The 27,953-nt window shown below is 46.7% G+C and overlaps 1 protein-coding gene across 1 annotated transcript; it reads right to left on the bottom strand.

Moving 5' to 3' along the window:
* Positions 1 to 27,734, bottom strand: LOC307229593 (signal-induced proliferation-associated 1-like protein 2; the record flags this gene model as incomplete). Its single annotated transcript, XM_079999593.1, has 21 exons — positions 1 to 543; positions 3,401 to 3,504; positions 3,592 to 3,670; positions 3,855 to 3,936; positions 6,229 to 6,360; positions 9,291 to 9,570; positions 9,904 to 9,997; positions 12,115 to 12,294; positions 13,018 to 13,301; positions 13,472 to 13,599; positions 13,807 to 13,892; positions 14,629 to 14,760; positions 15,428 to 15,658; positions 18,686 to 18,960; positions 19,816 to 20,377; positions 20,854 to 21,011; positions 23,947 to 24,050; positions 24,694 to 24,868; positions 25,175 to 25,363; positions 25,474 to 25,598; positions 26,456 to 27,734. The coding sequence occupies 21 exons, from the start codon at positions 27,732 to 27,734 to the stop codon at positions 369 to 371; spliced, it is 4,854 nt and encodes a 1,617-aa protein (XP_079855719.1). The 3' UTR covers positions 1 to 368.
* Between the last annotated feature and the right edge of the window lie 219 nt (positions 27,735 to 27,953).

The following is a 27,953-nucleotide window of genomic DNA, read 5'->3' as shown; positions in this document are numbered from 1 at the left end:
GTCTGTCTGTCTGTCTGCCTCCCTGCCTCCCTGCCTGCCTGCCGGCCTGTCTGTCTGTCTGTCTGTCTGTCTGTCTGTCCAGCCAGTCGACCTCTTCCTGTCGATGCTTCAGTTTTATTCAAAGACGTCTCATCAAACACGTTGAAACTTCCTGTTTATTTCAAAGACTCAAAAGGGGTGTAGCCTTCAGCAGCCACAAACATTTCAACTGACGGAGGAGAAGGAACCAACCGACAGCCTCCAACCGACAGCCTCCAACCGAGAGCACGTGTCACAGCGGCATCTTCTGGTGCACGGAGGAGAACGTCCGACTAACGGGTGGAGGTCAGGGTTAAAGGAAGACGGATCAAGGCTTCAGAGGTCGGAGGTCAGAGGTCAGAGGTTTGAACCACACGTCCGTATGGGCAGGTGTGCCTTGCTCGTGGGCGGGTGGAGGCTTCATTGCAGGTGAGTTGACAGCAGCTCAGGAGGACGGAGCAGAACACCACAGGGTTTGGATGAGAAGCCTTGATGGAGGAGTCAACCCTGCTGAACAACCTACACCTGCAGGACCACACCCAAAACGTTGGTGGAGGTCTGAGGACCTGTGGCTCTGCGGTGGCCATTTGTAAAAGTTCATTCCTGAAAATAAATATGCAGCTAGTATTCCTACAGGAGACGGTGCACCAACAAAACCAATCACAGTAGAAAAGAGCATCCACGCTGGGCTGCATAGTAACGCTGTAGTAACATCATAGAATCATCGCAGTAACATCACAGTACCATCGCAGTAAATTCATAGTAGCGTCGTAGAAACATCGCTGTACCATCACCGTAACGTCTCAGTAAAGTCGTAGTAACGTCGTAGTAATGTCGCAGTTACGTCTCAGTAAAGTCGTAGTAACATCTCAGTAAAGTCAGTCACGTCGCAGTAACATCTCAATAAAGTCGTAGTAATGTCGTAGTAAAGTCATAGTAACGTCGCAGTAACGTTGCAGTAAAGTCATAGTAATGTCGCAGTAATGTGACAGTAAAGTAGTAGCAACATCTCAGTAAAGTCGTAGTAACATCTCAGTAAAGTCAGTGACGTCGCAGTAACATCTCAATAAAGTCGTAGTAATGTCGTAGTAAAGTCATAGTAACGTGGTAGTAACGTTGCAGTAACGTTGCAGTAAAGTCATAGTAATGTCGCAGTAATGTGACAGTAAAGTAGTAGCAACATCTCATTAAAGTCGTAATAATATTGCAGTAACGTCTCGGTAAAGTCGTAGTAACATCGCAGTAAGGTCACAGTAACGTTGTAGTAACGTCGCAGTAAATTCATAGTAAAGTCGCAGTAACGTCTCAGTAAAGTCATAGTTATGTCGCAGTAACGTCTCAGTAAAGTCGTAGTAATGTCACAGTAACGTCTCAGTAAAGTAGTAGTAATGTCTCAGTAAAGTCGAAGTAATGTCCCAGTAACGTCTCAGTAAAGTCATAGTAATATCGCAGTAAGGTCACAGTAAAGTCGTAGTAACATCTCAGTTAAGTCATAATAACGTTGCAGTAACGTCTCAGTAAAGTCATAGTAACATCGCAGTAAGGTCACAGTAACGTTGTAGTAACGTCGCAGTAATGCCGTTGGAAGATCGCAGTAAATTCATAGTAAAGTCGCAGTAACGTCTCAGTAAAGTCGTAGTAATGTCACAGTAACGTCTCAGTAATGTAGTAGTAATGTCACAGTAACGTCTCAGTAAAGTCGAAGTAATGTCGCAGTAACGTCTCAGTAAAGTCGTAGTAATGTCGCAGTAACGTCTCAGTAAAGTCATAGTAATGTCGCAATAACGTCTCAGTTTAGTCGTAGTAATGTTGCAGTAACGTCTCAGTAAAGTCATAGTAATGTCCCAGTAACGTCTCAGTAAAGTCGTAGTAATGTCGCAGTAACGTCTCAGTAAAGTCGAAGTAATGTCGCAGTAACGTCTCAGTAAAGTCGTAGTAATGTCGCAGTAACGTCTCAGTAAAGTCATAGTAATGTCGCAGTAATGTCTCAGTTAAGTCGTAGTAATGTTGCAGTAACATCTCAGTAAAGTCATAGTAATGTCCCAGTAACGTCTCAGTAAAGTCGTAGTAGCGCCGTAGTAACGTCGCAGTAACATCACATTAACGTAGTTACGTCAGAGTAAGGTCATAGTTATGTCATAGTAACATTGCAGTAACGGCGTAACAACGTTATAGTAATGTCGCAGTAATGTCATAGTAACATCATAGCAATGTCGCAGTAATGGCGTAGTAACGTCATAGTAATGTCGCAGTAATGGCGTAGTATCGTTGCAGTAACGTCCCATTACTGTCATAGTAACGTCATAGTAATGTCACAGTAACGCCACAGTAATGTCATAGTAATGTCGCAGTAACGTTGCAGTAACGTTATAGTAAAATTACAGTAAAGTCGTAGTAACGTTGTCGTAACGTCGCAGTAACGTCGCAGTAAACCGGTAGTAATGTCACAGTAACATCACAGTAACGTCGCTGTAACGTTGCAGTAACTTCACCGTAAAGTCGTTGTAACGTCATAGTAACGTCATAGTAATGTCGTAGTAACGCCGCAGTAAAGTTGTAGTAACTTTGCAGGAAATTCATAGTAAAATCGCAGTAAAGTCAACTTGTATTTATGTGGTAGTAACGTGGCAGTAACGCCAACCCGGTGGAGCTCCACTCTGAAGGCAGAGTCACCGCTGGACGAGCGGAGCGGGAAGCAGACGAACACAAGGCTCCTCACCAAGCCAACTGTCACCTTGGTGTTGGGGAGAAAACTTCATTTCATGGTGTTCCCTTCCTCATCCTGCTGGTTAGCCTGCTAGCATGCTAGCAGCGTGTGGCTGTTAGCATGCTAGTGTGTTAGCATCACTGCTCCTCAACGTTGGGAGAGTCTTTATGTACACGTCTGTTCACTGGGATGGTGGGGCAGCGTCCTGTGTGTCAAGTGTGTGTACAGTGTGTGTACAGTGTGTAGTGTGAGTAGTGTGTAGTGTGTGTACAGTGTGTAGTGTGTGTACAGTGTGTAGTGTGTGTAGTGTGTGTATAGTGTGTAGTGTGTATAGTGTGTATAGTGTGTGTATAGTGTGTGTACAGTGTGTAGTGTGTACAGTGTGTAGCGTGTGTAGTGTGTACAGTGTGTAGTGTGTGTACAGTGTGTAGTGTGTAGTGTGTGTACAGTGTGTAGTGTGTGTACAGTGTGTAGTGTGTGTACAGTGTGTAGAGTGTAGTGTGTACAGTGTGTAGTGTGTAGTGTGTGTACAGTGTGTAGAGTGTAGTGTGTAGTGTGTAGTGTGTGTACAGTGTGTAGTGTGTACAGTGTGTAGTGTGTGTACAGTGTGCAGTGTGGGTGGAGCGTGGGTGTCCTCAGGTGTGGTGGGTGGAGCTCAGGAACCAGTCTGTGAACCTGCGAAGCTGCGCTGCAGCGCTACGACTCTCCAGGTGGAGGCGCTGGTTGTCCTGACGGAGAGACTGAACCTGCTGCTGCAGCACCACCTTGTCCTCCTGCTCCTAGAGGTGGAGAAGAGGTGGAGGAGGTTGGATAACTAGGTGGAGGTGGAGAAGAGGTGGAGAAGAGGTGGAGAAGAGGCGTCGTACCTTCCTGAGGTCGAGCTGCAGCTGCTTGAGAATCTCCTCCAACTGACTGACTTTACCTGTGAGCAAGGCAGGAGACTCACTGAGGAGGTGGAGGAGGTGGAGGTGGAGGAGAGGAGGAGGTGGAGGTAGAGGAGAGGAGGAGAGGAGGTGGAGGAGGTGGAGGTGGAGGAGAGGAGGTGGAGGAGAGGAGGAAGGTTGAGCATCATGTTGATTGACACATGAAACAGGAAGTGACGAGGGAGCAGCACGCATCACTTCCTCACCTGTGCAGCAGGGTGGGGCTCAGCTCCAGAGCTCGTTGGAGCTGCTCCACCTCCGACAAGGAGGCCAAGGACACCTGGTGCCCTGGGGGGAGAGGGCAGGCTGTGACCTCTGACCTCTGAATCAAGGTCCTTCAAGGTTGAATTTGTTGTCACAGTAAAAATGAAAAATGATGTTTTTAAAATGTCTGAAGCAGAAGGAGAAACAACCAGAGAGAGAGACAGGGAGGGAGGGAGGGAGGGAGAGACAGGGAGACAGGGAGACAGGGAGGGAGAGAGAGAGAGACAGGGAGGGGGAGACAGGGAGAGAGAGACAGGGAGAGAGGGAGGGGGAGAGAGGGAGGGGGAGACAGGGGGAAAAGGGGGGACAGACAGACTGTGTGTTAGTGTGTGTGTTAGTGTGTGTGTTAGTGTGTGTGTTGGTGTGTGTTAGTGTGTGTGTTAGGGTGTGTGTGTGTGTTAGGGCGTGTGTTAGGGCGTGTGTTAGGGCGTGTGTTGGGGCGTGTGTGTTAGGGTGTGTGTTTTAGGGTGTTAGTGTGTGTGTTAGTGTGTGTGTTAGGGTTAGGGTGTGAGGGTGTGTGTGTTAGGGTGTTAAGGTGTTAGGGTGTTACTGTGTGTGTGTTAGGGTGTTAGTGTGTGTGTGTGTTAGGGTGTTAGGGTGTGTGTGTGTGTGTTAGGGTGTTAGGGTGTGTGTGTGTTAGGGTGTTAGTGTGTGTGTGTGTTAGGGTGTTAGTGTGTGTGTGTGTTAGGGTGTTAGGGTGTGTGTGTGTGTGTGTTAGGGTGTTAGGGTGTGTGTGTGTTAGGGTGTTAGTGTGTGTGTGTGTTAGGGTGTTAGTGTGTGTGTGTTAGGGTGTTAGTGTGTGTGTGTGTGTGTAAGGGTGTGAGGGTGTTAGTGTGTGTGTTAGTGTGTGTGTGTGTAGCCTCTTCCCACAATGCAACGCTCTCTAGGTGCCGATGGCTGCACACACATACACACACACACACACACACACACACACACACACACACACACACACACACACACAGTGTAATTAGCAGATGTTAGCCTCCATGCTAACACTCAGGTGTTTAATGTAAATGATGTTTCAACATAAAATACAACTACTGCAAGAGGCAGCAGCAGCTTACGCAGAGGCTTGGAAGCAGTGTGCTGCACTATTTACTCTACTGTTATTATACTGCACTGTTATTATACTACACTGTTATTATACTACACTGTTATTATACTACACTGTTATTATACTGCACTGTTATTACACTGCACTGTTATTATACTGTACTGTTATTATACTGCACTGTTATTATACTGCACTGTTATAATACTACACTGTTATTATACTACACTGTTATTACACTGCACTGTTATTACACTGCACTGTTATTACACTGCACTGTTATTATACTGTACTGTTATTATACTGCACTATTATACTGTACTGTTATTATACTGCACTGTTATTATACTACACTGTTATTATACTGCACTGTTATTACACTGCACTGTTATTACACTGCACTGTTATTATACTGTACTGTTATTATACTGCACTATTATACTGTACTGTTATTATACTGCACTGTTATTATACTACACTGTTATTATACCACACTGTTATTATACTGCACTGTTATTATACTGCACTGTTATTACACTGCACTGTTATTATACTGTACTGTTATTATACTGCACTATTATACTGTACTGTTATTATACTGCACTGTTATTATACTACACTGTTATTATACTGCACTGTTATTATACTACTGTTATTATACTGCACTGTTATTATACTGTACTGTTATTATACTGTTATGATTCTATACTGTTATTATATTATACTGTTATCATATCTATATTATAGTAAGGTAAGCAGACATTTTTTATTACTATTCTCTACTGTGTAGTGTTGATGATTGACTAGGATGATGAGTATGATGATGATGAAGCCATGAAGGGGGACTGCAGCGCAGGATGAGTGGAGCCCACAGCGTTTGTGCTGTGATGGTGAAATGAGTTTGGCTCCTCATCAGAAGTGCTCAGTGCCATGACATGTACATGTTACTACAAAGCAGCAGTCAAGCGAGTTCACATGCTCTGCTTGTGATTATATCCTCTTCCATAGGCTGCAATGTCATGTCACAAGATGCAGCAATGTTCTCCATGGCTGCACTGCACAAAGCACCGTCACCACGTCCTGCTGGTGGGGTTTCAGCACACCGGCACCGAGGTGTTGTCTGTGCTTCGGATGCATCCGTGCATACGTTCCCTGAGCTCCCCCCTACCCGCCCATCGCCAGCCTCCCTGTGCTGCCAAGCACTGACTTGTAGTATTAGTACTTGGTATTAGTAGTAGTAGTAGTAGTAGTAGTAGTAGTACCTTCCAAGGATCCGGCAGGGTGCATCAATTGGCTCCAGTCCAGATGTGACGCGGCTCCGTGAAGAGGGATCAGTCCACTGTCGGCCATCTTGGATCGTTCTGCCAGCGAGCTATCTGAGAAGCTCAGGACGTCTGGAAGTATGGAAGTAACTAAACACTGTGATACATGTAACTAAACACTGTGATGCATGTAACTAAACACTGTGATACATGTAACTCAACACTGTGTTACATGTAACTCAACACTGTGATGCATGTAACTAAACACTGTGATGCATGTAACTCAACACTGTGATGCATGTAACTCAACACTGTGATACATGTAACTCAACACTGTGATACATGTAACTCAACACTGTGATACATGTAACTCAACACTGTGATACATGTAACTCAACACTGTGATACATGTAACTAAACACTGTGATGCATGTAACTAAACACTGTGATACATGTAACTAAACACTGTGATACATGTAACTAAACACTGTGATGCATGTAACTAAACACTGTGATGCATGTAACTCAACACTGTGTTACATGTAACTCAACACTGTGATACATGTAACTCAACACTGTGATACATGTAACTCAACACTGTGATACATGTAACTCAACACTGTGATACATGTAACTAAACACTGTGATGCATGTAACTAAACACTGTGATACATGTAACTAAACACTGTGATACATGTAACTAAACACTGTGATGCATGTAACTAAACACTGTGATGCATGTAACTCAACACTGTGTTACATGTAACTCAACACTGTGATACATGTAACTCAACACTGTGATACATGTAACTCAACACTGTGATACATGTAACTCAACACTGTGATACATGTAACTAAACACTGTGATGCATGTAACTAAACACTGTGATACATGTAACTAAACACTGTGATACATGTAACTAAACACTGTGATGCATGTAACTAAACACTGTGATGCATGTAACTCAACACTGTGTTACATGTAACTCAACACTGTGATACATGTAACTCAACACTGTGATACATGTAACTCAACACTGTGATACATGTAACTCAACACTGTGATACATGTAACTAAACACTGTGATGCATGTAACTAAACACTGTGATACATGTAACTAAACACTGTGATACATGTAACTAAACACTGTGATACATGTAACTTAACACTGTGATACATGTAACTCAACACTGTGATACATGTAACTAAACACTGTGATACATGTAACTAAACACTGTGATACATGTAACTCAACACTGTGTTACATGTAACTAAACACTGTGATACATGTAACTAAACACTGTGATACATGTAACTCAACACTGTGTTACATGTAACTAAACACTGTGATACATGTAACGTAACACTGTGATGCATGTAACTAAACACTGTGATACATGTAACTCAACACTGTGATACATGTAACTCAATACTGTGTGTAAACAAACTCCATCTGTCATTTTAAATTCCAGCCAAAACGCTGATGTGCAGCCGGACGACAGGCGGCAGCCATGTTACAACATGGCTGCCGCCTGACAGGAAGCCACTCTCACCAGACCGGTGAAGTGATTCAGGGGTCAGGGGTCAGGGGTCGGTCTCAGGGCAGGGCATTGTGGGTAGAGACAGATGCAAACCCTGACATGTGGGAGGCTGGGCATGAGGCCAAACAGGGCTTTAGCTGAGAGGGAAACAGACTCCTGGTCATCATGGTGATGGGATTATGGGATGGAAGCTCTGAATGTGTGACAGAACGATCAGGAAGAAGAATCTGAAATGTTCCTGAAAATGTAAACATTTTTCTGCTTCTGTGTTGTTTTGATCTGGACGGATTGTGACTGAGTTGGAAACCTGGATGTGAACGGTCGTCACATCTTGATGTGAAACATCCTCCAGGACACAACGGAGCGAAGCAGTTCCACCAGAGCAGAGACAGAGTAGAGTTAGAGTAGTTATAGTGGTGGTCCAGAGTTAAGCTGCTTTCACGCATGCACTGTAAACCTGAAATGATCTGACCCTGAGGAGCAGGATGCGTTTGACCTGCACCTTTCTCCTGTTTCCTGACTTTCTTGCATGAAAATGAAAAAGGTCAAATGTAACTCAGAGAACTGGAACGCAAACGGAGTGTTTTTGTTGTTTCTCCTCCAGACAGCGCTGCACGCCGGCTGCCCTGCCTGTCCTTTCATCTGACATCTATTTATTGTCCTTTGTTTCCTCCATGGATGAAACAACTGAGTTGAGGGACGGCCCTGCTCCAAAAGAAAGGTGCGTCTCCACGCTCAGGACAGTGGGGGCCGCGCTCTGCTGCTGCTTTGGGACTTCATGGAGTAAAAAATGGATGTTCTTGTGTTAATACTTGACTTGTAAATAATAAATCCTGCACTTCTGGAACGGGGAGACTCCATTTGCAACATCACATCACGTTCTATGCCCCCAGCCCCCGCACGCATGTTAATGCTGTAAAGGCAGAGGTAGAGCAGAAGTATAGTGGAGAGGTAGAGTAGTTATAGTAGTAGAAGTAGAGCAGTGGTAGGGTAGTTATAGTAGTAGCAGTAGAGCACTGGTAGAGTAGTTATAGTAGTAGAAGTAGAGCTGGGGTAGAGTAGTTATAGTAGTAGCAGTAGAGCACTGGTAGAGTAGTTATAGTAGTAGAAGTAGAGCGGTGGTAGAGTAGTTATAGTAGTAGAAGTAGAGCAGTGGTAGAGTAGTTATACTAGTAGAAGTAGAGCGGTGGTAGAGTAGTTATAGTAGTAGAAGTAGAGCAGTGGTAGAGTAGCTATAGTAGTAGAAGTAGAGCAGTAGTAGAGTAGTTATAGTAGTAGAAGTAGAGCGGTGGTAAAGTAGTTATAGTAGTAGAAGTAGAGCAGTGGTAGAGTAGTTATAGTAGTAGAAGTAGAGCAGTGGTAGATTAGTTAAAGTAGTAGAAGTAGAGCAGTGGTAGAGTAGTTATAGTCGTGCTAGAGTAGAGGTAGATTAGAGGTAGAGCAGAAGTATAGTAGAAAGGTAGAGTAGAAGTAGAGTAGTGGTGGAGTAAAGGTATCGTTGGAGTAGCGGTGGGACTCACTGCGGTGCAGGGGGCTCCAGTGGGTGCTGGGGCGGTGCGGCAGGGTGGAGTGGTAGGGTGCCACCGGGCTCCAGGGGGCGTTGCCCGGCGGCTCCTGATCCAGCGAGGACCCGGAGCCCAGCAGGGACAGGCTCCTGCACCGACTCCACAGGCTGTCCTCTGACAGGGTGCGCGGCAGGGTCTGGCGGAGGGGCGCCGGCAGGACCCGGGACCCGGGAACCAGGGACCCGGGGACCTTGGACCTGGGGACCTGGGACCCGGTTAGCTGGCTCAGGGTTTGCTGCCGGGGTGGGGAGAGATGGTCACTGGTGGAGGTCTGAACTGATCCAGATGCCATTACTGTCTAATGATACTCCAGTTCTGCATGCTAACTGTGTTAGCTTGATGCCTGGCTGTGGATGGCATCAGCTAGCCTAGCTCCTGTGAAATGAGTGAAATACACCTTCCAGCATCTCAGAAGCTCAATCATTTAAGCGCTACATGAGGTAAAGTAGAAAATAGAAGAACCACCAAAAGATAATTTGCCCCAAAAAATTGGAGTATTCCATCAAGCGAGCGTCTCACGGTTACGATGCTGCAGCATCACTTCCTGTCAGTTCAAAGTCTGCCTCACCTTGCCTGGCTCCTCCAGACCACAGGGGGCGTCGGAGAGCATTATTCCCAGGAAGGCTTCCCTGGCCGGGCTGGGGTGGAGCTGCAGCTGGAGGCTGGAGGGAAAGAGGGAGGGAGGGAGGGAGGGAGGGATCATGAGAGGAAGGAGGAGGAGGGAGGGGCAGTGGTGTAAAGCGACAAAGAGCAAAACAACGAGAGAAGGGAGGGAGGGAGGGAGGAGGGCAAAGAAAATGGAGTCCAGAGTGGGGATGGGGCGGGGCCAGGCCTTGGGTGGAGCTTAAACTGGTTTAGTTCAGTTTAGTTTAAAGATAAAACAGCTTTTGAATCCAGAGCGACGCTCGCTGCACTGCCCCCTAGAGGGCGGTGCTGGACAAACACACTCTGCCTTTATTAGAGTTTCAACGAAATGATTTTCAGCTGTAAAAGTTACATGATGAAGAGTTTTACATGATGAAGAGTTTTACACTATGAAGAGTTTTACATGATGAAGAGTTTTACATGATGAAAGTGTTTTACACTATGAAGAGTTTTACACGATGAAGAGTTTTACACGATGAAGAGTCTCCACCAATCGAAGCCGCTTTAGCTGCAGCACCAGGGTGTGGCAGGGGGAGGAGCTGTGAAGGGCTGGGGGCGGGGCCATGTGCAGGGCTTAATGTGATTGGGAATCAAAGTGGGTTTTGGGGGGTTTGGGGCGTGGCTACATCAGTGTGATGAGCTTCACTTCCTGCCTCCTGGTAGTCACTGGCAGTCCAAACTGGATTCTAACAAGAAGGTTCTGGACCAGTGAATAGAAGGTTCTGTTTGGGTTCTGGACCAGTGAATAGAAGGTTCTGGACCAGTGAATAGAAGGTTCTGGACCAGTGAATAGAAGGTTCTGGACCAGTGAATAGAAGGTTCTGTTTGAGTTCTGGACCAGTGAATAGAAGGTTCTGGACCAGTGAATAGAATGATCTGTTTGGGTTCTGGACCAGTGAATAGAAGGTTCTGGACCAGTGAATAGAAGGTTCTGTTTGGGTTCTGGACCAGTGAATAGAAGGTTCTGGACCAGTGAATAGAAGGTTCTGTTTGGGTTCTGGACCAGTGAATAGAAGGTTCTGTTTGGGTTCTGGACCAGTGAATAGAAGGTTCTGGACCAGTGAATAGAAGGATCTGTTTGGGTTCTGGACCAGTGAATAGAAGGTTCTGTTTGGGTTCTGGACCAGTGGACTAGCAGGCAGCTGAGTTCTGCTGGGGTTAGGGGGTTGGGTGTTGGTGGTACCTGGACCTCAGCACGAGGCTCTGGAGCAGAAAGGACAGAACGGCTTCTGCTCCGCTGAGGAACCACAAGCAGAAGGTTAGAAGGAGGAAGAACCTGGAAGAACTTGTGCTTTAGGAGGCAGCCTGAAGGCAGCCTGGAGGCAGCCTGGAGGCAGCAGGACGTGGCTTCAGTGAAATCCTCTGATGTGCTTTGTCAAGTGACAGTTCAAGTGACGGCTCTGGTGCAAACAGTGCAGAACATTTTGGAAACTGTTTCCATTTGTGGTTTTTATATTTGTCATAAAATCCCTTCAAACAATTCAAGCACCCGGGGAGAGCTGCAGTGACCTGCTCAAGGGCAGCGGCAGATGTGTGACGTAGGGCCAGCACCAGGAGGCGGGGAGGCTTCAGCTCCATCGTTTGATTCAACAAGCGATGGAGCCTGAATGTAAGTCCTCATGAATAGAAGGTGGGTGTGATGGTGTCAAGGTGGATGTGATGAATAAAAGGTGGATGTGTTAAATAAAAGGTGGATGTGATGGTGTTTCATCTGCTGTGTCTCCTTCCCTCAGCGCAGGAATAACTGGTTCAAATAAACCAGGAACCATCAGATCAATAATACATGCAGTGGAACGCTTCCCCTGATGCAGCATCTTTTACCAGAACCACACGTTCCACCAGAACCAGGAGGAACCGCAGGAACATCCTGCTCCAAACTGGGCTCCCAGGATTTAATTAGAATGAAACAAGTCTTAAACAGCAGTACAACCTTCTAGAAGATTCCAGAACCACCCAGAAGGTTCTAATGCTGTGGTTCTAGAACCTTCCAGAACCCTGTGATCTGTCTGAGGTTCCACTGGAACGATAAACCTTGTTTTGGATGTTACCAGGGTTGCTTGCCAGCTCTGACAACATGGCCGCCAAACCACTATCATTTTACAGATAGAAGCTTCACAGTCGCACTGATGCTCACCTGTTCGGACGCTCTGTCAGGGCCCCGCCCCCTGCTTTGCTCCGGCCAATTGGCTCGTGAGGTCCCCGCTGGGTGTGGCCCGGCTCCGCCCCGGAGGCGGGGCTTCCTGGCGAGGTGACCTTGGAGGAGCTGGAGGACGTCCTCAGCTTCACGCCTCCTTCAGCAAGACTTCCAGAGCCGCTGGACGCACACGGAATGAACCTTTAATCACTGAGGTCACACTTCAATTCACAGTGATCCAAGTTGAGAAGAGACGTGATTCAACTGATGTAATATTCGATTGAAATATAATTCAATTTAATCTAAAATTCAATTTAATATAATACTCAATTAATTTAATATTCATTTCATTTCATTTCATATCAGCATCAAAAGCTGTTTCTTAGTTATTGTTTTTGTTGATTTGTAGCGTTTGAATCCTTGTGTTTTTTGGAGGTTTTTACTGCTCTGATTCTCCATCTGATCCCTTCACTCCAGCTCCTTCCCTTGGTACCAAGCCCCGGAAACACAATCACACCTGGTTTCCACTGGTGATCAATGTGCTCACATTGACATGTGATGGAGCACAAGCACCGTTCAGAGGGTTCTGAGCTCCAACATCTGCTGAGATTCAAATGCACCAAGAAAAACACATCTGTGTGTGTGTGTGTGTGTGTGTGTGTGTGTGTGTGTGTGTGTGATGCTGGTGGTGTCACTGCATGTTAGCAGTTTGTTGTTTGGCTCCAGGGAGCTAACACAATATGGCCGCCGCCACACATATGCTGTGTGTGTGTACATTTCACTGTTTGGACATCCTGTTCAAAGTAATTTTCATTGCCTTTAATAAATTAAACTTCATTCAAAATTCAAACTGCACCTGAAGCAACGTCAGAACTACACCAACCAGAACAGAACCGGACCCACCTGGACAAGGAGGAGGTCTCGCTCAGGTCTCCCAGACTCGCGTCCGTGGTGTTGCCAGCAGAGGTTGCCACGGCGACTCCCCGGTGGGCGGGGCTCTCGGCCAGCAGGGGGAGCCCCGGGGTGAGCGGCGTCCGGACGCCGTCGGCGGACGCCCCCTCGGTGGGGGCGGGGCCCGGGGACTCGGGGTCCACGGGGTTTCTGCAGCCCGGCGGCTTGTCCTCACTGCTGCTGCCGGACGTGCTGCTGGACAGCGTGTTGCTGCTGGACAGGCTGTCCGGGCCCCGCTGCAGGACCGGGGGAAGGAGAGGAGGAGAACGTCAGGATCTTCAGGACCTTCTGCTGGACATCACCACAGAAGCTAAAGCTACGGCTAACTCAAATGGAACAGCAGAGATGGTGCTGATTCTGGACTAACCACAGACAGAGACCTTAGTTCAGAGTTGGGAGTACTGACCCTGGACCCCCTGGACCCCCTGGACTCCCTGGACCCCCTGGACTCCCTGGACCCCCTGGACCCGGGCCGGGCCGGTTCCCGCTCCCTCAGGCTCGGTATCTGGGCGCAGGGCTGGTGCCACCTGGACTCTGGAGACAGGAAGACATTTTGTTTGACGTGGCTGTTTTCCACAGGGAGTGGAGGTTTGAGCCCCACGCAGACAGGAAGTGGAGGTTTGAGCCCCACGCAGACAGGAAGTGGAGGTTTGAGCCCACGCAGACAGGAAGCTTGTGTTCAACCCCACATGAGCATCACACATGACTAAGCTTTCTAGACATATTGATGAAGGTCCAGACCTGAAGGTCCAGATCCACTCTGCTCCAGTTTGGACTGAAGACCTCCATCGCTACCGATCAGGTCGACTGTGGCACGAGACGGGTTTCTGGAAACAGACAGACAGACAGACAGACAGACAGACAGACAGACTGTTAGAAATGTTCTCTGTGTGATGTGCTGACTCCCCCTACCCCAACAGAAAGCTCCACCGCAGAAAAACAGAACAACAGAACAATAGAACAGGAGAACAAGAAACAAGAGAACAATAGAACAACAGAACAAGAGAACAATAGAACAACAGAACAATATAACAACAGAACAATAGAACAACAGAACAACAGAACAATATAACAATAGAACAACAGAACAACAGAACAACAGAACAATAGAACAAGAGAACAATAGAACAACAGAACAATAGACAACAGAACAAGAGAACAATATAACAACAGAGCAATAGAACAACAGAACAATATAACAACAGAACAATAGACAACAGAACAAGAGAACAATATAACAACAGAACAACAGAACAATATAACAATAGAACAACAGAACAACAGAACAATATAACAACAGAACAATAGAACAAGAGAACAATAGAACAACAGAACAATAGACAACAGAACAAGAGAACAATATAACAATATAACAACAGAACAACATTGTGGGAATGTCGGCCATTGTGCCGCGTCTCAGGTTCCAGTTCTATTTCAAGAACCAGCCTGAAACTGGAGTCTGAGCCCAGACACATTCTGAGGGGGAGGTACACTACCCCCCCCTCTCCCTCTCTCCCTCTCGCTCTCTCTCTCTCTCTCTCTCTCCCCTCCCCCCCTCCTCACCCGCAGTAGGTGCTGCTCTGGGACCAGCTCCCCACTGGCCCGGGGTCACTGGAGGTGGACTGGTTACTGGGCGAGCTGCAGAACATCTGACCCCGGGAGCCAGAGGGCGACACCTCGTAGTCCTGGTGCATTCTGGGAAATAAACACTAAAGGTCAAACTGAGCAGGAAGACAAGAGGCTTCGGTCAACGTCCTGATGTTAGTACTACATTATCACTGTTGGAGTACTGTTGAAGGACGGTAGGAGTACTGTTAAAGTACTGTTTCAGTACTGTTAGAGTACTGCAGTACTATGTTAATACTACTTTAGTACTGTTGGAGTACTATGTTAGTACTATTAGCACTGTTTGAGGAATCTATCCTGTATGGTTCTATATTTAACATTGTATCTGAGGCCCTGTCCTCCCTTTGTAACTCAACCCCCACACACCAGGAACCAGCCTGTCAAAGAACCAGCTTGTCAAAGGACCAGCTTGTCAAAGAACCAGCTTGTTCATGAACCTGCTGGTTAAAGAACCAGCTTGGTAATGAAGCAGCTGGTAAATGAACCACCTTGTTAAAGAACCAGCTTGTTCGTGAACCAGCTTGTCAAAGAACCAGCTTGTTAAAGAACCAGCTTGTTCATGAACCAGCTTGTCAAAGAACCAGCTTGGTAATGAAGCAGCTGGTAAATGAACCAGCTTGGTAATGAAGCAGCTGGTAAATGAACCAGCTTGGTAATGAAGCAGCTGTTAAATGAACCAGCTTGGTAATGAAGCAGCCTGTTTATAGACCAGCTGGTTAGTTAAGGAGCTGGTCACCTGCTTCCGTCCTGCCGGTCGAAGGACGTGCTCCGGGACAGCGAGGCGCGGTCGTAGCAGAACATCTTTTGGGCGGGGCTTGGGCCCTGATTGGGTGACACCCTGGACAGGGGCGGGGCTCCAGGGGCCACGCAGTGCCAGGCCTGGGGGGCCACCACAAAGGGTCCCGGACCACCGTCGGACTGGAGCTTGAAGCCCAGCACCGGGACCCGGTGTTGTTCCGAGAAGCTCCTGGAGAACAAGAAACAGATTGACTGGTCATTACCCACAATTCCCTGCAAACACATCATATCATACATTTTAATCATATTGTACTTTGTACTACATTATATTATATTCCTTTGGACAACGTTGATCTCCTTTTGTAGTACCTGCAGCAGAGTTCCCAATGTCTGAGCGATCTCTGTAATACCTAACATGCATCACTTCCTGTGAAGCAGGATGACTTCCTGCCGGTGTCACCGTGGTGCCGGCACAGAGGGAGCCATCAGGGGCGGAGCCGCCATGATTGAAAAAGATGGAGTAATGTTTACCATGACGTGTCTGTTTCTCCAGGGGAGAGGGGCTGCGGACCCTGCTGCCCCTCCATAGTGTCAGCCCCGGACTACTTCTACTACTACTACTACTTCTACTACTGCTGCTACTGCTACCACTACTACTGCTACTGCTACCACTACTACTACTGCTACTGCTGCTGCTGCTACTGCTACCGCTACCACTACTGCTACTGCTACCACTACTACTACTACTACTGCTACCACTACTACTACTGCTACTGCTACTGCTGCTACTACTACTGCTACCGCTACTACTACTGCTGCTACTACTGCTGCTACTGCTACCACTAATACTACTGCTACCGCTACTGCTACTACTACTACTGCTACCACTACTGCTACTACTGCTGCTACTGCTACCACTACTACTACTACTGCTACCACTACTACCACTACTACTACTACTACTACTGCTGTTACTGCTACCACTACTACTACTACTACTACTGCTACCACTACTACTACTGCTACTGCTGCTACTACTACTGCTACTGCTACCACCACCACTACTACTACTACTGCTGCTACTACTGCTGCTACTGCTACCACTACTGCTACTGCTACTGCTGCTGCTACTACTACTGCTACCACTACTACTACTACTGCTACCACGACGACTACTACTGCTACTACTAATACTATTAATACTACTACTACCACTAACACTACTACCACTACTAATACTACTACTACTAGCACTACTAATACTACCATTAACACTACTACTACTACCTATACTCCTACTACTACTACCACTTATACTACTGCTACTAATAATACTAGCACTACTAATACTACTACTGCTACCACTAACACTACTACTACTACTACTACCACTAATACTACTACTACCACCACTAGGACACTAATAGTACTACAACTAATACTACTACTGGGGCACGGTGGCGCAGTGCATTGCACTGCTGCCACACAGCAAGAAGGTCCTGGGTTTGATTCCCGCCTGGGGCGCTGTTGGCACTGTGCTCCGGTGGGTTATCTCCAAATAGGAGCCTTTCTGTGTGGAGTTTGCATGTTCTCCCCGTGCTCACATGGGGTTTCCTCCACCTCACGTCAGTAAAAACATGCACCCATCATGGTCTGACCAGCGATGGACACTTATCACCTGGTCCCCGGGCGCGTCCACGTACGCTGCCCACTGCTCCTGGCTGTGCCCCCGGAGGAAGGACAAGCCAGGATGGTTAAATGCAGAGGAGCCATTTCACCAGCACCATCAAAGCATGTGCATGTGCATGTGCATGTGTGTGTGCAAGCATGTGTTGTAGTGTAGTGTGTTGTGTGATGAATAAAGACTGTTTCTTTTCTTACTGCTGCTGCTGCCACTACTACTACTGCTACTACTAATACTACTACTACTACCACCACTAATACTACTACTACTACTAGCACTACTAATACCACTACAACTACTACTACTACTACCACCACTAATAGGACACTAATACTACTACCACTAACACTACTACTACTACTACAGCTAATACGAACACCACTAATAGGACACTAATACTACTACTACTACTACCTTCATACAGTGTTACATGAATATCACACATATGATATGAATATGAGGGTCTAACACATGCACATGTTTCATTGTATTGTTTTATTGTTGAATTGTTTTGTTTTATTGTTTTGTTTTATTGTTGAATTGTATTGTTTTATTGTTTGAATTCTATTGTTTGAATTCTATTGTGTCATTGTTTGAATTGTATTGTTTCATTGTTGAAGTGTATTGTTTGATTGTTGAATTGTATTGTTTCATTGTTGAATTGTATTGTTTTATTGTTTGAATTGTATTGTTTCATTGTTGAATTGTATTGTTTGATTGTTGAATTGTATTGTTTCATTGTTGAATTGTATTGTTTTATTGTTTGATTGTATTGTTTTATTTTATGGAATGTTTTGTTTTATTGTTGAATTGTATTGTTTCATTGTTTTATTGTTTGGATTCTATTGTTTGAATTGTATTGTGTCATTGTTGAATTGTATTGTTTCATTGTTTGAATTCTATTGTTTGAATTGTATTGTGTCATTGTTTGAATTGTATTGTTTTATTGTTGAATTGTATTGTTTCATTGTTCAAATTGTATTGTTTTATTGTTGAATTGTACTGTTTTATTTAATGGAATGTTTTGTTTTATTGTTGAATTGTATTGTTTCATTGTTGAATTGTATTGTGTTATTGTTGAATTGTATTGTGTTATTGTTGAATTGTATTGTTTCATTGTTCAAATTGTATTGTTTCATTGTTGAATTGTATATTGTTTCATTGTTGAATTGTATATTGTTTCATTGTTGAATCCTATTGTTTTATTGTTGAATTCTATTGTGTCATTGTTTAATTGTATTGTGTCATTGTTTGAATTGTATTGTTTCATTGTTGAATTGTATTGTTGAATTGTATTGTTTTATTGTTGAATTGTACTGTGTCATTATTGAATTGTATTGTGTCATTGTTTGAATTGTATTGTTTTATTGTTTGAATTGTATTGTTTTATTGTTTGAATTGTATTTTCATCTAAAATCACATTAAGAACAGATCAAACCAGTGGTTATTATTTCGAAGTCATTTCGGATCAGGACTGGACTCCACCCACGCAGCTTCTTTTTCCATCAGATGTTATTAATCTGCATATTAACTCCACGCGGCTGCAGCCAGTGAAGCGGCTCCGCCCCCTACCTGCGCGGCGTTCCGTCCTCGTGTGGCGGGACGAGCGTCACGCTGATGGCGGCCGAGGTGCGCAGCAGGTCGATCATCTGCTCGTGCGACAGCGTTGCCACGGCGACGTCACAGATCTCCAGCAGGCGGCAGCCGGGCCGCAGGCCGGCGTGCCAAGCCAGGCCCGAGGGCTCCACGTCAGCCACCACGCCCTCCACGTTGACGTGGAAGCCCAGCTGGCCCAGAGCGTTCCTCCTCAGGGCCGTGTGCACGGCCTCGCACCCGCGGCTCACCGCCTGCAGGGGGACACACCGCAGAGTTACCGCAGTATTACACATTGCGGTACTACATTCAGGGCTTTTTGAACTCTGACTATTGCAATATTAACTGTGGGGTCCCCCGGGGCTCTGTGATGGGACCCTTGTTATTTACTATCTATATGCTGCCCTTGGGAGACATTTATATCACGTCATACTGAGATATCTTAGGTGATGACAAACCCCTACAAACGGCACTAGAACCAACTAACCTGCAGGGGGCGTCTAATTTCCTGCTTCTTAACTGCAGGGCCTACAACAAACACCTGTTGAAGGATGCCCATTTTGAATTCCAACACTGTATTATTATTCAAGGAGTAATAATTGGAGTGTCATTCCCCCCGACAACAGATGAGAACAGTTCACCCGCTCTGCCTTCCTGCACCTCCTGGGTTGAAGTTACCACGGTGATGCAGCATGGGACGCACAAAGCTTTTTTTTTTATTCGTTCACTTAGGAAACGGAGCAAAAGAACCACATCTCAAGTAAAAACACACTATTCTTATTGGAGCTCGCAGCCTGGCCCCCTGCTGGTTGATGTTGACACTACTCCGCCTCCTTCAGTTGAACTTCTGTATTTGGTGCGTTAGAGCTGGAAGGAGTTCCTGTACAAATCAAAGATGGCTGCTCTGTAGGGCAGGGTAAAAAAACAAGATCAACACCCTGATACGATTCAGTCGGCGTGTTTCAGTTTCTGAATTGAGTTCAAAGTGCTAATGTGGACGTCATGCAGCCATGTTCTACAGAATATCAATGTGGTCACAAATGGGTTGAAATGTTTCATCTCTGGTTTGCCGTCAACCCCTCCTCTGACGCATGCTGGGAGTCTCTGACCTGCAGCCGCTCGCTGATCTCGTGCACGTCGTCCCAGCAGCCGGGCGCAGCGCTGAGCGCCAGACGCTCGCCGCGCCCGTGGTAGATCCTGACGGTGCCGGCGGCGGCGCTCCACCCCAGCAGGTCGCGGCAGGAGCAGTGGAACAGGACGTCTCCGGAGGCTTCCTGGACCAGCGCCAGCAGCTGCCGGGACACGGCCAGGAGGCAGCGCCACTCCGCCGCCGCCACCGGCCAGGAGACGGCGCCGCCGCTCCGCAGGTGGGCGGCGGGGCGCGGCCGGGTGCGCTCCTTCTTCTTGGCACCCAGCATGATGAAGCTGAACTTGGTGGAGGAGGCGTCCAGCGGCGTGGAGGAGGAGAAGCTCTGGGTCAGCTCCTGGAGGAACGCCCGGCGGGAACGCTGCGCCGTCGCCCGGAACTTCTCCGCCTTGTGCGCGGCGTTCTCGGCATTGACCACCTTAGCCAGCAAGAAGTCCCGGAACGCCGGGGAGTGCGGGAACATCGCGCCGGCCGGGATGGGAGGACCGGAGAACGGGACGTCTCTGGACCTGGACACCGCCACGCTGCGGAGGACGGAGGGAAGCGACCACACCCTGTTCAAACACAACTGAGAGATGACGTCGTCCAGACGCTCCCCATCCCTAAACAAGCTCCAGACGGGAAGCAGATCAATGTCTGTCAAGAGGGCTATGTAGTAGTTATGTAGTAGTTATGTTGTAGTTATGTAGTAATGTAGTGGTTATGTAGTAGTTATGTAGTAATGTAGTGGTTATGTAGTAGTTATGGGACGCTGGGTTACGGTCGTCCATGGTAGTTCCTATGTACTGTCACTAGTGGGTGTAAGCATTAGCATGAGGGTGCTTTGTGTGTGGTTGCTGCTACTGACCAATCAGGAGCGGAGCCATGAGTATGAATGTTGTGGTCAGCAGCTGTGAATACTGCTCATTCATTCATTTAGAAATGATGTCCAGCGCTTCCATCAGGGAGGCGGGATTTGAAGTAGACTTCCTGTTGGACAGGAGGCCCCACCCCTGCTCACCTGTAGCAGGTGCTGTCGGAGCCCGGGCTGTGGACCCTGACCACGATGAAGACTTGCTGGAAGCGGGAGCGGAAGGTTCCGGGGCTGAAGGGCAGAGCGCCGGGCTCCTGGAAGATCAGCGTCACCAGGTCCTTCCCGATGTACCGCCTCCGCAGCAGCTAGAGACGAGGAGGAGAAGAAGAAGAAGAAGAAGAAGAAGGAGAAGAAGCGGCTCGTCAGTGCCTCCACAGGTCACCACAGGCAGCTGCTCTCATAGCTCCATCACACCCCATTACAGCTTTGAGCGGACATGTACATTTTGACATTAAACTAGGTTTTAGAACACATTAAACTAGGGTTAGGGTTAGAACACATTAAACTAGATTTTAGAACACATTAAACTAGGTTTTAGAACACATTAAACTAGGGTTAGGGTTAGAACACATTAAACTACATTTTAGAACACATTAAACTAGGTTTTAGAACACATTAAACTAGATTTTAGAACACATTAAACTAGGTTTTAGAACACATTAAACTAGGGTTAGGGTTAGAACACATTAAACTACATTTTAGAACACATTAAACTAGGTTTTAGAACACATTAAACTAGATTTTAGAACACATTAAACTAGGTTTTAGAACACATTAAACTAGGGTTAGGGTTAGAACACATTAAACTACATTTTAGAACACATTCAACTAGGTTTTAGAACACATTAAACTAGGTTTTAGAACACATTAAACTAGGTTTTAGAACACATTAAACTAGGGTTAGGGTTAGAACACATTAAACTACATTTTAGAACACATTCAACTAGGTTTTAGAACACATTAAACTAGGTTTTAGAACACATTAAACTAGGTTTTAGAACACATTAAACTAGGTTTTAGAACACATTAAACTAGGGTTAGGGTTAGAACACATTAAACTACATTTTAGAACACATTCAACTAGGTTTTAGAACACATTAAACTAGATTTTAGAACACATTAAACTAGGTTTTAGAACACATTAAACTAGGGTTAGGGTTAGAACACATTAAACTACATTTTAGAACACATTCAACTAGGTTTTAGAACACATTAAACTAGGTTTTAGAACACATTAAACTAGGTTTTAGAACACATTAAACTAGGGTTAGGGTTAGAACACATTAAACTACATTTTAGAACACATTCAACTAGGTTTTAGAACACATTAAACTAGGTTTTAGAACACATTAAACTAGGTTTTAGAACACATTAAACTAGGGTTAGGGTTAGAACACATTAAACTACATTTTAGAACACATTCAACTAGGTTTTAGAACACATTAAACTAGGTTTTAGAACACATTAAACTAGGTTTTAGAACACATTAAACTAGGGTTAGGGTTGGAACACATTTATTCTCGGGTTTCCGTAGCAGCAGATCTCACTGTTACCGTGGTAACTCTCTGAGCCATATCTGTGACAGGTAACCTTCCAGACGCTCAGCTGATCCACACAGTCACCGTGTCAGGCTCATGGCTTCATTTGGACTCAAGCACGGTTCTGGTGCTGATACAACTTTTCAAAATAAAAGCCCCCGGCAGCTTGTGTCAGTGGTGCACGTGGGGCGTGTGCGCTGAGCCTCTGGGTGTGGAGGAGGAGGTCCTATCTACTACTTGTAGTACTACTGGACATCCTGTGGTATCGGCAGGGTCATTTCGCTGCTTTGTGGGCCAGGGGCCTCAGGGGCCGAGGACTTCTACAATATTTCACAAAAAAATAAAACTTGACTGACAGCAGTAATACAGCGGCCACATCTGGGCCATGGGCCACCAGTTGTCAGCCCTAGCCTACAATATATTATCAGTACCACAGACAGACAGACTGACAGACAGACAGACAGACAGCTCTCTAATCACCAGGTCGCACTTGGTCCTAATTGGCGGCTGTGTAAAGAATCGTTACTATGGCAACCGCTCCACTAATAACTTTTCCAATTAGCAGCGTCTGGAAGCGCTAAAACCCAGCAAGGTGATAATTAATTTGATTCCCTAAAGAGAGGGGAGGTTTTTTTTCCCTTTAATGATAAATAAAGTTTAAAAGCAGCGTACTCCGTCGGTTCGGGTGGAGGAGTCATTAACAAATGGAGGTTTAAGGGAACACGCCGATGCTACGTCAGATCTGAGAACACTGTGTTGAGAAGGACCAAAGCAGGTTCATCATGTTCACACTCAAGTCAGTCACGTTTCAATCTACAAAGACAACGGACTCAGTGATGACGCTGAAATCCTGCTGGTCACCTTGAGCAACCACCACCACCACCCATGAGCAACCACCACCACCCATGAGCAACCACCACCACCACCATGAGCAACCACCACCACCCATGAGCAACCACCGCCACCCATGAGCAACCACCGCCACCCATGGGCAACCACCGCAACCATGAGCAACCACCGCCACCATGAGCAACCACCGCCACCACCTATGAGCAGACACCACCACCAACCATATGTAATAACACATTACATACATAATAACCTGTTACATATGTAATAACCTGTTACATATGTAATAACACATTACATACATAACCTGTTACATATGTAATAACACATTACATACATGATAACCTGTTACATATGTAATAACACATTACATACATAATAACCTGTTACATTTGTAATAACCTGTTACATACATAATAACCTGTTACATATTTAATAACCTGTTACATATGTAATAACACATTACATACATAATAACCTGTTACATTTGTAATAACCTGTTACATACATAATAACCTGTTACATATTTAATAACCTGTTACACATGTAATAACACATTACATACATAATAACCTGTTACATATGTAATAACACATTACATACATAATAACCTGTTACATATGTAATAACCTGTTACATATGTAATAACACATTACATACATAATAACCTGTTACATATGTAATAACCTGTTATATATGTAATAACACATAACATACGTAACAGCATATTACATATGTAATAACAAATTACATATATAATAACCTGTTACATAATATAACATGTAATAATGTAATAACCTAGCTTATTATTATTATTATTATTATGTATTACACTGTAATAGGTTATTCTCACCTGCTCGCTGTTGTTGGGGGTGTAGGGCAGCAGGGTGGAGACGTGGAACATCAGCTCATAGTCCCTGTAGGTGGTGTAGAGGGAGTGGGTCCCGGTGGAGTCCACTGGGGGGAGACAGGAAGTGATGTCACAACACACACACTGAGGGGCCTTTCAATTACACAGTAATAACTAAGTAATATACGTGAAATATGGAGGACAACACTACCATGTAGTAATAAAGTAATATAATTAACAATATGATAATAAAGGTAATGATCGTCTGTACCTTATTGGGGAAAAACCACTCAATTACTACTTACCACTCCTACCACCTGCTACAACTAATACTTCATCTCATATAGTTGTCATTCATGTTAAGACAGAAATGCCATATGTAAATATGGGCGTGTCCAGTGTCAGGGTTAGGACATTTTAGTTGAAGATTAATTGTCACACATTCATTGGAAAATTGACGGTCAACCGGAAAATGTTGGATTTAAAGTCTCCTTCCATTGTAAAATCTGATGATTTTACAAAAATTACAATAATAAAACGCCGTCACAGTTATTACATCATTGCCTGCTCGCGACAATGATGTAATAACCGAGACAGTGTTTTAGGACGAGTTTAGAGATCGTCCGGTGTGTGTTTTATATTCCAGTAGGGTTCTGGTTCTGGATCTGGTTCTGTTGAAAACATGGTCACAGAGAGCTGTGAGGAGGCAGCAGAGCATCTCCTCGCAGGACCACCAGCACCTCTCCTTACCCTTAGTGTCCAGCTGGCCCCGGTACCGGCTGAAGCCCTGCAGCCGAACCTTCTGACCCAGAAGGTCCAGGAACCGATCCAGAGCCGAAGTGGAGACCTCGTTGTTGTACATCTCCTCCTCCGAGCTCTGGCCTGAACGACAGAGCAGGACGCCCACCTCCTGCTGGAAGCTCAGCTGGGGAGGGGCAGAGCTCATCAACACTTTGAGTTCATTTCTAGGTTCTTATTTTCATTACCTCACATCCTCGAGCATGAACCATCATTCATCAGCAGAAATGGTTATTTACATGAATAGTGAGTACATTTCCCTTCATTAATAAATTCTTCCAAATAACAATAAGTGAGTTCTTGACAAGCGATCACCATGGCAACACAACAAACGCCGCGGAGCACAGACTGCATCTAACGCTGTTGACTGTCTGGTGTCACAGCATCTGCTGCTGGATGTGAGGCATGAGGTGGGTCAGGCTGTGGTCCTCACCCCCTGCTGGTCCAGCTGGAGCAGCCTCTCAGGGACGCGGGGCGAGGCGGAGGCCAGGCGCAGGCAGGAAGCGCTCAGCTCCGGGACGCAGAACTCCAGGACGTCCCTGAGCGGGAGGCCGCGGGCGGAGCCGTGCTTGGAGGCGGAGGGGACGGAGTCCTCCAGGACAGACCCCCGCAGGACGCTCCGCTAAGGGGGGACGTGCACGAGGTCAGTGCACAGAGACACAGACAGACAGACAGACAGACAGGCAGGCAGAGGGACAGACAGGCAGGCAGGCAGACAGCTCTGGGTCTCACCTCACTGGTCCTGAAGATCAGTCTGTAGTTGAACTGCATCGCCTCCTTCTCCTCCAGCTTCTCCCTGCGGACGCTCAGAGACACTGGGCCCAGACAGTCATCCGTCCCGAAGAAGTTCTGATGGTCTGGAGGAGGAGGAGGAGGAGGAAGAGGAGAAGGATGTGGGGGAAGAAGAGGAGGAGGAGAGGAAGAAGAGGGAGAATAGATATAACTTTATACGACCTGTAACAGCCTCTATCCATGTTCCTTTCTTTTCACAACAACATACGGACAGACAGGCAGACAGACAGACCTTTTATATACATAAAACACCACCAGGGTTTGGATACAAACCTGATTTCCATGGTATGTATTATGTATTGGATTTGAATTCCATCCCTTCCTGTTAATTCTTGTATTATTCCATCAAACCTTCATCATCATTTATTATGTTGGTCTGGTCAGTTTGAACAGTTTCCTCTGGCTACAGTCGTACTGACGACTTGTTCTGGTGACGGTGACGGAGGTCGCTGTGTCTCTGACATTCAGCACGACGAACAGCTCGGGGGCTGCTGGGAAATCAGACGGATCCATGGCGTCTCCTCAAAGAGCCTGACATTTACTGCGGCTTCAGCCCCGAGGAAACACGACGCAAACAACAGACATCAAACCAAAAACACTGGATCAATAAAAGGAAGGGATGGAAAGAGTTAATAGCTGAGAGCTCCATGAGGTTTCTCAACCTGAGGCTCCTGGGCCACACCTCCCTTCACATCTGCAGCTCTTCTATAATTATTCTTATCAAAATAATCGATACAGATTGTATTTGCATATTGGTACGTTATGGGATGGATTGTGCTGATTTGATATCCCATCTCTTCAGGGAACGACAGAGATTAAATCTCAAACCATGACCTGCACATCAGGTACGAGCTGGACACCATATTGCAGCCTCAATTTCACAGGTATAGATCAGAACCCGTTTCCTGTGCAGTGTACTTACCTTTGTTGTAGAAGTACTTGTGATAGTAGTAAGCCCCCTGGTCCACGTGCTCCATGGTGTAGCGGCCGGTGGCCTCCGGGGGGAAGGCCTGGCCCTCCCTCGGATCCTCCAGAACCGACACCCCCGCGTTGGTGCTGCGGCCACTCAGGGGCGGTTCAAGTGAGTAATTATCCCTGGAGCCCAGTCTCCTCTCGCTCTCCCCTCCGGTCTCATTGCGGAAGAAGGGGCAGCTCAGCACCAGGTCGTTGCTCTTCCCGTCGCCATCGTCCGTTTCCGTGTCGACTCGGTGTCCCGGGTCCTCCCATCTGCCGGCCGGCGAATCGAACAGCGGGGTGGGGTCGGAGGCATCCCTGGGCCCCGAAGCCGGGCAAGTCTTGGGACCTGGCTCTGAGGCTGGGCCCTGGGAGGCCGCAGAGGCTTCCGTGGTCATGTTCTTCTTGCGTCCTAGGTTGGAGCGATCTGCGACGGCCTCGCCGGTGTTGAAGAGGACGCTCTGGACGTCATAATGGGAGAAACACTTCTGGAAGGTCAAGTTCTTTCCAGAGCGTCTGTCCTCAGACTCCGCAGAGTCACCTTCGCTCTTCATGCTCTTTAACCGCCGGAAGATGGAAGATTCTACCTTCTCTGGTTTGTTCTTCTGTAGGAGGCAGCGCTCTCGCTCCCTGCTGTAGAACAGAGAGCTGTCCACGTAGTCGTAGCACTTGATGTCCCCACGGGCAATCTGGGCGGCGGTCTGGAGACTTGGCGAGATGGAGGAGTTCAAGGGTAAGAGTTGTGGGAAGTTCTGAGGCAGAGGCGCACTGGGCTGCTCCAATCGCTCTGCCTGGTTGATCCTCAGGGTCTCCACCAAGTCTTCAGCACAGAGACTCTGCTGCTCCAGAGACGAGGTGCTTCCGTACTGACGCCGCAGCGTTGCTCCGGTGTTGGAACTGATGGAGGTATGGTCCATGTCCTCAGCCCCGATGTCGCTGAGGGTGACCTCACTGTTGCTCCTCTTCATTCTGGCCAAGCTCCTCATTGGAGAATGGCTCAGAAGATCACAGAGAGGGTACCTGGTCCCTGGGAACTCTGAGCCTGCAATCAGTTCTTTACCCTTGAGCAGGGCGTCCGTTCCTTGGCTGAGCAGCTGCTTATGGAGGGTTGGCAGCAGGCTGTCAAACCTTGGAGGAGGCCTCGCCTCCCAGCCGTCTTTGCGCAGCGGCCAGTCAGAAACCCTGGCCCGGATGCCCATCTTGGGCATGGCCGGAGCTCCCTGCACGTTGGGGGTTGGCGGCCCCATCTTTTGAAGACTTTGGAGCTCCTTGTCGAAGAGGTTTTTGCGACTGCATCAAGTGAGAACTCCTCCGGAAGCTGCGACGTCCAGTGTCTCTGGACTCCGTTCCGTCATGTTGTACCAGAAGGAACCAACCGGGCCTGAAGATCTCCCGCCGGACCTCTTGGTGTTCAGAGCCTAAAAAGACCTGAGATCGATCAGCTCAGCTCAGTCACTCGAAGCTTC

The sequence above is a fragment of the Zeus faber genome (assembly GCF_960531495.2).
Source record: "Zeus faber genome assembly, chromosome: 4".
Taxonomy (NCBI): domain Eukaryota; kingdom Metazoa; phylum Chordata; class Actinopteri; order Zeiformes; family Zeidae; genus Zeus; species Zeus faber.
Note: the sequence above shows the minus strand (reverse complement) of the source record. Positions and strands in the feature narration are given on the sequence as shown.